General features: G+C 32.9%; 1 protein-coding gene across 1 annotated transcript in view; it reads left to right on the plus strand.

The window, feature by feature from the left end:
* LOC145267168 (mini-chromosome maintenance complex-binding protein-like) overlaps nt 1-12,397 on the plus strand; it is a 72,466-nt gene that overhangs the window by 49,460 nt on the left and 10,609 nt on the right. Inside the window, exons 7-11 of the mRNA XM_080123220.1 lie at nt 2,968-3,053; nt 3,600-3,760; nt 8,193-8,316; nt 9,045-9,159; nt 11,213-11,378. Of these exons, the coding sequence (XP_079979346.1) occupies nt 2,968-3,053; nt 3,600-3,760; nt 8,193-8,316; nt 9,045-9,159; nt 11,213-11,378 (652 nt within the window). The remainder of the gene's footprint in view (nt 1-2,967; nt 3,054-3,599; nt 3,761-8,192; nt 8,317-9,044; nt 9,160-11,212; nt 11,379-12,397) is intronic.

The raw sequence follows: 12,397 nt of genomic DNA on the forward strand, positions 1-12,397 counted from the left end.
CAGTTGGGGAAGCAGTGACCTAGAATGGAATTCCAAAGTCTAGCGGTTCTGGGGAAGAAACTACTGGAGTAGAAAGATCTTTTACATCTAGGGATCTCTACAGTGTGGGGGTGGAATTTTGCAGCTTGTCGGGTCTGTCGAGGGTGTTCACGTCGTGGGGGCACAAGTGCTTGCAGTTCATCAGAGCATTCACCATTAAAATACTTGTAGAACAGGCAGAGGGATGCAACGCTTCGTCGATGGGACAGAGGCTGAAGCTTAGATGCCAGTTTAGGGCCTATCAGATTTGCGACTCTCTTTTGAACCCTGTCAAGGAGCGAGAGACTAGTAGCCGATGCACCAGCCCAAATATGACAGCAATACTCCATACATGGGCGAATGGTTGCCTTATAGAGGTACAGGATACTTTCGGGTGTTAGTAGTTTTCTAGCACGGTAGAGAGAGCCAACCTTCCTTGCAGTGGCCCTGGCAATGCCCTCGATGTAATTGTTCCAACTCATGTTTCCTGTGAACGTTAGGCCAAGGAGCTTGAAAGACGTACTCTCAGATAAAGAGTCGTTGGCCATTGCTATAACTGGTAGAGAAGGTTTCTTGTAATTATTGAATGAAACCAGTTTAGTTTTGGCGGCATTGAACGTGACCATCCATTTTTTTCCCCATTCCACTACTGATTGGAGATCATCCTCTAGTGTTTCTGCCATTACTTTAGATATATGTTCATTTGTTTTCCTGTCGTGCCTGCTATAGAGTGTGGTGTCATCAGCATATATACCCATCTCAGAGGCAATTTTGTCAGGGAGGTCATTTATGAATATCAGGAACAGTAGAGGTCCAAGGATAGATCCCTGGGGCACTCCCGCATTTATATCATATTGTTTAGATGTACGACAGTCGAGGACAACCTGGATTTTTCTCTTATCTAAGAAGGATTTAATTATGTTAAGTATTCTACCAGTAATACCGTATGATCTAATCTTCCTGAGGAGACCCTCATGCCATACCCTGTCAAAAGCCTTAGATATATCTAGAGCTACCGCTCTGCCCTCTCCCACTTTGTCCAGTGAATGGTATATGCGTTCAGAGATTACAGTGAGGATGTCTGCTGTGGAACGGGCTTGTCTAAATCCATATTGTTGGTTGGTCAGAAGTTTAGCATCTGTAAGGTGATGGACTAGAGCATGGTTAATTAAGGTCTCAAATATTTTGGCAAAAAGTGGGAGGAGGCTAATAGGACGATAATTTAATTGGTTAGTTCTTTCGCCAGAATTCTTGAATACTGGTACCACAGAAGCAGTTTTCCAACAGCCCGGAAAGCAAGATTCATTAAGGCATTTGTTGTAGAGTTTGGAGAGAACTGAAGCAACTTCGGCTGAGCACTTTTTTAATAGCACAGCTGGGATGAGATCGGGTCCACACGCTTTTGAAGTGTCAAGGTTTTTTATGATAGCATGCACCTGAGCAGGGGTGATTTTCATATCGTCTAGCGTGGCGTCTGTCCGCATAGGAAATTGAGGTAGGGGGTGGTTGGAAGGGCCCAGTGTGAAGTTTGAGGCAAACCGACTGGCAAGCATGTTAGCCTTTTCGGTTGCTGAGCAAACAATCTCGTGATTGTTGGTTAGTGGGGGAATTGTTGATTGCCCATTATTTACTACATTGTTGTAGATTTTCCAGAAGTCACGATTTCCTAGTTTTTGTGCTTCGATGTGTTTTTTAGTGGTTTCCGTAAATTCCCTCTTTGCTGTCGCTATTTCTTTCTTAACATTACTTCTAGCTTCTATGTACTTCTGTCTGTTTGAACTGGGCTTATGTCGGTTAAACCTGCGGAATGCATGCTGCCTTTGAGCAATGGCAGTTGCGCAAGTCGAAGTAAACCACTGGTGACTTGCTATAGAATTTCCGCATGGGAACATGCGCTTCAATTGCAGTTTTGAACCATTCAGTGGTCTCGTTTGCACACTGTTCAGCAGGAAGAGAAAAAATATTTCCCCATGGGGCGTCTCTGATAAGATCTCTGATGGCTTCCCAGTCAGCCTTTTTATAATATCTTGTTGTTTTGAGCACTGGCTCTTCAGTTTTGGGTCTAGAGTTTAGGGCGATTTCAACCATTATCACTGCATGATCAGCGTTCCCAAGTGGGCTGTCGGCTTTCGTTATACAATCATCAGGAACTGTGGTCAAAAACAGATCTAAAAGTGATGCGTATTGTTCTTCCTGATCAGGGAAACGGGTTGGAAAAGTAACAATTTGTGATAGGGAGTGAGATATAGAGAAGCTATGAGTTGCGCTGCCCGCTGCATCTGTGTAAGTAGAGAATCCAGGCCAGTTTTTGTGATGGACATTAAAGTCACCAAATACATGTACTTGGGCGCTAGTGTCGAAGGAGAGTGCTGTGTCTATGCTGTCAGATACTTTGTTCATTATGGTGCAGCCTTGGGTCGAGGGAGAGCGGTAGAGAAAGTAAAAGTAGCTAATGTTGTGTTGCATAATTAGTCTAAAGCACATAAAGGCTTGATATCCGTTTCTAGGTTTGTTTCTCTAGTCAAGGGAAGGGTATTACGAACGTAAACTCCCAAGTCCATGCATATGTCTGTCAGAGTCCTTACGGCAGAGTGGGAGATATCCAGGCATGTTAAAGTAGTTTAGGGGATGGAGGAGTGTAGGTTAGTCTCACTTAGTGCTAAGATATCCGGGGTATTTGTTAGGAGAAATGCTTCAACATCAGCTAAATTAGTTCTAAGCACACGGATATTTGTAAATGCAAGCCTCAAAGGAGGAGGCAAGTTGGATTTGTTTGACCCTAAGCCTGGTTTAAGCTTATTTTTAGATCGTACTGTCATCATATTTTTTTTGTTGCCGATTCCTGTATAAAATATAAACATGAAAAATTCTTTGTTCCACCATTTACAAAAATATGGAATAATGGATTTTTTCCATTTCGCTTTTTTTCTTTTTCATTTTTTTTTTAAGGTCTATGGTAAATCTGAAGAATTCAAAGTAAATGACATGGTTGAGTTCATAGGAATATTGTCTCTGCAGATGACAGAATCTTCCAAGTAAGAAACCTTCATATTTATCTCGTAATGTTTCGCCTTACGCACACACCCACACTGAGCTTGAATGCCTACTAGACACTACCCTCAAATATCTCGAGAAATAACCCCTTCAACTGAAGTAAAATGAATCGAGAAAAATATATTGTAAGTTTTAAAAATATCTGCTTTTCATCCTTGTCAAAATTTGTCAGGTTATGCAGAAAATTCTATGTAGCTTAATTGCTATATATATTTTCAAAACTTCTACCTAGCTCTACTCACATATTGAGCACTATTCAAGTAAATACTGAAAATAGATACATAAAATGTTATGTAGATAATATATAATAATATATGTGTGTGTGTGTATATATATATGTGGTATAGGAGATCAGAAAAACGTCAGTACTTTAAGCGACCAGATATAAATCTCCTTTGTTTAGATTTGAAACCAACAATACCACTCACTAACCTTACATAGGTGTGTGTGTGTGTGTGTGTGTATATATATATATATATATGCTAATTTTGTGTGCTTAAATGATTGTAAATTTCTTTTCTTGACAGCGAAATGAGTGCCGTTGAAGATGGCAGTGACGAGACATCAAGTGAACCTAAATTACCTCCCCCTTCATTGGTACCCCGGCTGCATGCGGTAATGTCTACTACTCTGAAGCACAACAACCCACTGATACCTGTAGATGTTGATGGCCATGTAAGAGAGAAAGGTAAGAGAATAATGAAGGATGATTGTGTACATTGGCTGAATCATCTAATTTATGTAGTCACAAAGTTTTTATCTTATAGGTGACAGTTTTTATCTTTCTCCCTAATCTCAAAGCTGCAATTATGCACAACATAAAAGAAAAATCTAAGCTTCCGAAGATTAAAAAATAGGTGACTGAAAACAATCAACGTATGTCATTTTGGATTTCCTCACAAGAAACAAATTCCTGTACACGTCTCTATTACTTTTAATTTTTCTTTCTCTTACATAATTTTAAACTTGAGTTAAAAATTTCCAATCTAACCCTATTTTTACACACATCAAAATTAGTGGTGGGACGATGAATCGGAATCGTTAATCGTAAGAATCGTGTATTTTGGGGGGAATCTGAATCGTATCGTTAAAAAATACCTTAGATTTACGATTCTTTCATTACAATTCTCATATATTTTAAATTGAACTGGTGAGATTAATGCTGTCAAAAATTTATGATAAAAACGTTGGTACTTCTACACGTTATCGCCGAAACTGGAGATGCCATTTTATTTCACGCACCCATCGTTGAAATCCAAAAGAGAAATCAGTATTTTAAACTATGACCGAAGTTAGAAATAAATAGCAAAAAAATTAAACTAAATATTAATTACTTCCGGGAAGAACTATGGAAAAAAAAAAGTAAATAAAGAAAGTGAAAGAACATATATCGTAATTGTTTAATTGAAATGTTTCGATTTTATTAATGAAAACGGGAAAGTTTTCATGAAACGTGTGTGTGTGTGTGTGTGTGTATGTATGTATATATATATATATATATATATATATATATATATATATATATATATAAAATATATAACTAAAATATATTTTATATATATGACTAAAATATATTTTATATATATATATATATATATATATATATATATATATTAAAAAACAGAAAATTAAAAGGACATATTTCTAATTGTCTAAACTGGGCAAACGCCATTTGAAAACCAAGACATTTACTGTATAAAAATTATCAATATATAATTGTAAAAACATTTATTGAAAAGTTTGCGTAAGAAATATAATTTTAATAAAACAATTTTGTAATGAAAGCAACATTTGATTTTTATAAGTCTTTTTTTCTTTTTTTGTTCGAACAAATAAATAATTTTAATGAAATATTTTTTTAATTAAATCAACTTTGAAGGGTCAGCAACAAATTAATTTAAATAAAACCAAAAAATCATTATCTAGTTTAATTATTTTTATTTCATGCTTTGATCATAGTTTAAAATACTGATTAATCCCTTGGAATTCAACAACAGGTGCGTGAAATAAAATGGCATCTCCAGTTTCGGTGATAAAGTGTAGAAGTACTAAAACGTCAGAACTTTTCATAACATATTTAATATGATGTACAAGAATTTTGTTAACTACTTTAAAGGTAATCTTTATCTTAATGAGTTTTCTTATTCCGTCACATGCATACATATGTGTGTTTATTGTTTCAAATGATTTGTTACCTGTTTGCACTGTTGCACTAAAACCAGGGCTGCGAGGTAACATTGTTTTCATTTGTGAGCAAAGTTTGTTTATGTATAAAACAGCCTAACTACGTAAAGTGCATGAAAAAGTTGATGAATACCCTTAGAGAAAAAAGATTTTATTACGAGTAAATCATGTTAAAAATCGGTTTTTCCAAAATTAAAAGGGGGGAAGGGGCTTATCTTTTGACATTTTTTTACAGACACTCTTCCATTAGTAAATTAATGAAAAATGTTTTGTCAACCATTATATTTTTAAAAAATAAAACCCGCAAAGTCAAATTGGTGCAGCTGAGATAAGTAGGTCCAGCAGACAAGCCTCATTCTGAAAAATCTGAACAGTTAGATCATGTGACACTGATGCTTCTACCATTATTGACCCTTTGAATGATAGATATAAAAAGTAAATTAACCTCTCCGAATTGTATTATTTACAAAAATAATTCTTTATTTAAAAAAAAATTTGTTGAACTGCTTTATGCAAACAAACATTTGAACTTTGCTGTTTAAAAAAAATCTGCTTTCCTTTTTATGTTGACTTTTCTTGCCTTTATTTTCACTTGTTTATAGTAATAAATGTTCGAAATTTCCTTGAATTTTTTTTTTCTTTCTTTAATTCTTGGAATTTAAAAAATGATTTTTTTTTTTTTTTTTTTTACTTTTAGCTTTTATATTTCACCATTTCGTTTTTTAGTGATAAATGCTTCTTTACATTAAAAACCGACCTCGTGTCTAACTGTGCCCTTGTGGGGAGGCAAGTAAATAGAAAGTAATGTTGCGGCTGAAAAACGTTTTTCGGCCATCATAAAAGCACTTCAATACATTTAAATCCTGAAGAATTTCCGCTATGTGCCCTTGTTGTTGTAAGTTAACGAGTCACTACTTGTGTTCCAAACTTCAAAAAAAAAAAAAAAAATGAAAAACAAAGTGCTTTAAAATAGTAAAAACATTAAGGCTTTTTTCATTTTGGAAGGGAGGTTTCAGGTGCTCCTATTATCCCAAAGAACCAACTATGTAAACATTGCAAAATTTTTCAATAATCATTTTTTTAAAAAATTCTTTACAATCATTTTTATTTAAAATTAAATTATTTTCTAAAATATTTTGTTCATATGTTTACATTTTGTTTTTAAGTAAAATTAAGAAATTAATTTAAAAAATATTGTTTATATCCATCTTCATTCAAAAGGATTACTTTTCGGTAGCTTCACCGGTTGTTAACCTAAATTTTCCAAATGTCAGAACAAGGCTCGTCTGCGGAACCTACTTATCTCAACTTCACCCAATTACCAAAAATTTACTTTGGGGTTTATTTTACTGCACACATAGATTCAAAAAAGTTGTCACAAAACAAATAAAGAACAAATAGATGTTATCAAAGGCAAGATAAGTTACTTTTCTACCTAACTGGATATGTTTTTAGTGTTTTTATTTAATGTAACATGTTTATTCACCTCGAAAAACATACAGTGTTTACCGATATGTTGGAAAATTAAAAATGGCACCCGACTCTCTTTGACACAGTAAGTTTGGGAAAAGGAATTAAAAATAAATAACTATGCAAAATACTGTCAGAAACTTTCTCAATATATGTTACCGTGACATAGGCTGACATATTGCCAGTTTTTAACAGTATTTTGTCTAGTTTTTATTTATAACTCATTTTCCTAAACTTACCGTGTCAAAGAGATAGTCGGGCGTCCTTTTAAATTTTCCAATACATTGGTAAACACTGTTTTTTGAGCTGAATGGACGTTACATTAAATAAAAACACTAAAAACATCCAGTTAGGTAGAAAAGTAACTTATCTTGCCTTTGATAACATCTATTTGTTCTATATTTGTTTTGTGACAACTTCTGTGAATCTGTACAGTAAAACAAACCCTTACTTTTTTTATCTAGAAATAAAAAGGTAAATTAAGACATTAAATAAGAATAAACATTAAAGGACGATAAGTATATAATTATATAATAAAAATAAATATAGAAATAAACCAATTTATTTAGATTTAAAAAATAACATTATTGTTAAAAATATTTTTTAAAAAGTCAAATAAATAAATAGGAATAATTTGAAACGATTGAATATAAAAGGCTAAAAATTTAATCAAAGACTTAGTTATTTTAAAATTTCATTTAGAAATAAGAATATTCTAGAAAGTGGAAAGTTAGCGATTGAAGCTGCAAAAAAAAATGTTAAATTTTAAAGATGAAGAGAAAATAAAACCAAAAAAATGAATATCAAAAGATAAACAAAACACGTTATTCCCCTTGAAATTTGATGTTTTTGTATTTTTGTTGAATTTATCATGACTTACTTTGTCATATTTTTTAATATATAAAATAACTCCTGAAATTGTTATTAATTTCATGGTTAAAATATTTGTTTTGACTTTTCTCTTCAATGAAAGAAATTTTACAAAAAAAATCAAATCATTTTCAAAATTCCCTTAATTGTATGTCCACTTTTTCGCTGTACCAAATTTTTTTGCTACACAAAAATTTTTGATTATAAAATGGTATATTTCAAAACAACAATTCCACGGGAATCGGAATTGTACTTGGTATCGAAATCGTTAATCAACATTTTCTTGGAATCGGAAAAAATTTAGGAATCGTCCCAATACTAATCGAAAAATTATTCCTGTACATGTGCAATAAACAATCAATTTTTCTTATCGTCTCACAGACAAAAAATTATAGTAATTATTAGTCAGCAGTTTCTAACGTGTTATATCTGCATATGCTATTGGTGATGAAATGTGATTTAATGATTCTATTTTATATTTATGGATGGATTTGTTTTTATTTTGAACATCACTTTTCAAGTTTCGTAGTTGATGAAACTTTATGAATTTTGTTCATTTGAATAAACTGTAAAAATCCTCTTTTTCTTCTCTTTAGTGCTTCATGAAATTGGTGAGGACATGGAGACATTACGTCGACGTCTCCTGGAAATTTTGCAAATGGTTACCCTAGGCGATAATTTGGCTGCAGAGTATCTTCTCTGTCATCTTGTGTCTTCTGTGTATGTACTTTGGCATTTTATGAGTTCAGCACCTATTCGGCCTATTTAAGATTGAACATCTATTTCTATAAATACTGTGGAATCTTGTGGATATTTTAAATTTCTCTTATAACTATGGAATCAAGAAGATGCGGTTACAAGTGCCTATATAAGCAAATAGAACTCTTGCTTTGAAAAAAAAGAAACACAACCAAAAACTGGGAAATACTAAAATTTTTATAAAATTTTCAAAGTCTGTTAGATAAGTTGTAGTTTTTGATTATTTATTAGCTTGTTCACAGAATCCTAGGATTTTTATGATAGGCCTTCATCCTCTCTTCCTATATATATCTTCTGAAATTACAATATTCACAGTACTTCTATAAAAATATGGCCACATTTTATTGCTTTTCTTATTTAAGTTTTCTTTGTATTTGATGTCTTCTGGCTTTTAAAAATTGACTTCCAAACGAACCTATCTCTGGCCAGGTCTTTGTCACTCTTTCGATTCCATCTTTGTTACTTCCTCTCATGTTTCCCCTACCAACTCAACTGTTTTACATCTAATTCTCATTCTTTCAATATGACCAAACCAATTAATCTTCTGATGTCATCATATCAGTGTCTTTAAAATTCGCATTACATATGCATTATATTATTCTTATTACATATCCATATAGTTCTAACCATGATCCGTTTTGTTTTTTTGTTTTTTTTATGGCTGAAGATGATTTATTTTTATTTTTCAGCTATTATTCAGCTGGTTTGTTGCCGATTGGTAAATTATGCTTGAACCTGAGTCGTATTCCTAAATCTAGTTATGCTAGATTGCTTCATTGTTTCATCTCTGCTCTCGTTACCAAAGTAAGTATCACACCATAGTGGAGTAATGAGGATTTAATATTCTTATATAATTGTTCATATCACTACACCTAACGAACAGTATTAATACAGTAAAAGTCAATTTCCATTTTTTTTTCTAGCTTCTGCAGCTTTAAAGGAAATATAAAGAAAAATATTAAAAATTTTGTAAGAAAATAAAAAATATGCTACTTAGTATTTGCAGGAGAGAGTAAGTAACTATGATGAATTTACGTATTGTTTTAATTGACAATAAATATTTTAAAAATGTTATTTTAAGTAAAACTAATGCCACGTACACTTTGCCTACTTATGATGAAAAAAGTTTAAAAAAGATATTCATGTTTTTTTTTTTTTTTTTTTTTTTTTTGTTAAATTCTTAACATTTATAAAAACTGTATCTAGTTTTAAAAAAATCTCTTAAGACTTGTATAAAATTAAAACCAGGTATTAATACTGTTAAAGCCACTGTCTTAATACTATGCATGTACTCTATTCTTTTTTGTCAACCAATTGCAATAAAGATGTTTCTTGAAAAATGTTCCTTGAAAAAATTATTTTCATGGAAAGTGTTCGACTGAGCTTCAGTCTATGGTCCCCCCCTCACCAAACTTTCACAAGAAACACTCGTCTAGCTGAAAACACTATCAATAATTCCCCCAACTCTTTATCTGTGCCAAAACCTAAACATAGATGCCATGAACAAAGCTTCTTACTTAGAAATGCACGCCTGTGGAATTTTCTTCCATTTTCTTGCTTTCCAGCTGACTACAATATGATTGTCTTCAAGTCTAACGTAAACAAGTTCTTGATGAGCCGTTCACCTTGTTAACAAATGTATCGAATTTTCATTACTAACAATGCTAACTATATTGTCCAATTTCTACTGTACACTCTTTATTTAACCCTTATCCTCGAGTGGCCTCTTAGTCTTAATAAGTGGCGATCCCTATGTAACAAAAAAAAATGACATTCTATCGGAGGAAAACTAGACACCATGTTTATTTTAAATGATGCACTACTAACGACATCTTTTTGTAATTACAAGAATGTAAAATCAACAAGGGCAGACAATCGATTTTATGGCCACCTGTTTGGGTGCGGAGGGGGGGGGGCTAGCAATGTACAATCAACACGATTTTACGTGAAACAAGCATCTACCTGTTGACCCCAAACAAAAAGTCTGTGTTTACATTTTTGGGTGGGGGACGAGACATGTAAAAAAGAGTGCAAAACCCCCTTTTTTTTTTTTTTCTCTCTTAAACAAACAGGTGGGTGCTCATTATATGTTAATTTATTATAGAGAAGTAATCCCCAACCTTTTAAAAAGTAACATTTCTTCATATCTTGGAAACTACTCATTTGCTGGAATGGGTGAAAAGTCGATTGTCTGCCCTTGTTAATCTTACATTCTCGTAATTACCAAAAGATGTCGCTAGTAGCATATCATTTAAAATAAACATGGCATCAAGTTTTTCTCCGATAGAATTTGTCATAATATTTAATTTAAAAATACTACTGGATCGATTTATGTAATTTTTGGAATGTGACATCTTCGTGCAGTGACAGGTACATATATCATAAAGATTTTTCTTGAAAAAAATTGTTTTAGGCCCAATTATAGACAAGCACCTTTTTTTTCTTTTGTCTTTGGTTTCTACATTTCACATTTATTCATTTTGCTGTTTTCTTTAACTTAGCCTTACGATTTTGTTGCTGACGCTTAGCATAATCCACCTATAACGTCATGTTCTGGCCAAGCTGAGTGAACTTTTGAGATACGTCTGGTTCACAATATGCACCAGTACCCAATTAAATCCTTACCACGTTAACCTTTACAATTTTAACCTTTACAATTTTAACCTTTACAATTTTAACCTTTACAATTTTAACCTTTACAGTTTTAACCTTTACAGTTTTAACCTTTACAGTTTTAACCTTTACAGTTTTAACCTTTACAATTTTATCCTTTACAGTTTTAACCTGACATCTTACAACTTAAACTATAAAACTTAATTTTTACAACCTATAATTTTTTTACTTTTTTATTTCACAGTCGCATATTCTTCCATTGAGTTTACATAGTTTAAATAGCTTGCAATTCTGTCCGAACAAAAATTATTCAACGAATCGATTGAAGAGTGGTCTACTTCAACTCAGCCGAAACACCAACCTCATTTTAGATGAAACACAATTAGAAGCTGGCCAGTTGACGGTTGAAGGTAAATTATTTTATTTTTTGTTTGATCAAGTTTTGTATTGTTTTCCACAAATGGTAGGAACTTAGAATACAGCTTCTTATTCCAGTAGCTTCTTTTCAAGAACTTCAAGCTTGTGAAACTTTCTTCCTGCTCATTGTTTTTCTTTTTTTTTCTGCTCATTGTTTTTCTTTTTTTTCTGCTCATTGTTTTTCTTTTTTTTACAAGACTAATATTAATAGGCGTCTTTGCAATAATCATTTTGTTTGTTTTTGTTAATTGCTTACATAAAGTAACTTCATGCCTTGTCTGGAGTGATTTCCATAAAAAAATACAAACTAGTGGAGTAGACTGATATCATGTCATTAAGATTAAAAACTGCCACTGCTACCAAAACAAATTCATTTCCTTTAGCGATAAGAAACCTTTTCAACAGTTAGCACCCTTCCCGAGAACCCAATGTTCAGACTACTTGGCCTGATATTCTTAGGCAACATGAGTTAGAATAAATCCATAGATGTTGCCAAGTCGATAGGCTTCCTCTACCAGATTAAAAAACTTACACCTGCCAGTATCTTATGTATAAAGCCATTATTTACCCAATGCAAAGTGCAAAAACGAATATCTGCTCTAATAGATCTCACACTATCTGCCCAACTCCAGCCCCTGTTGCATCCATGTGGTTATTTTACAAGTACTTTCAACTGCACTTGTAACTCCCACTACATAAATACCTCCCATCTGCACAATCGGTAGCAAAATCACACTCCTTCAATTTGAAAGTCTACTAAAAGATTTTCTACTCTGATTCTTTTTTTTTTTTTTTTTTTTATATAACTGCTTGTCTATTTTCCTTACCTTTATCAATATGCAGAAAACTGAAATGTAATGTGAACAAACATCCTTTTATCTAACTCCCCACTCAGGTTGCCACCCACACTTACAAAATGCGCCTTGTTTGGAGCAAAGAAAAATTTTTAACTTTTTAGTTCGGTTGATGTAGAACAGTTGAGATAGCAGGGGAAGAAAAGATGCAAGAGAAA

Source organism: Euprymna scolopes, chromosome 42 (genome assembly GCF_053919585.1).
Source record: "Euprymna scolopes isolate OS-2025 chromosome 42, ASM5391958v1, whole genome shotgun sequence".
Taxonomy (NCBI): Eukaryota; Metazoa; Mollusca; class Cephalopoda; order Sepiida; family Sepiolidae; genus Euprymna; species Euprymna scolopes.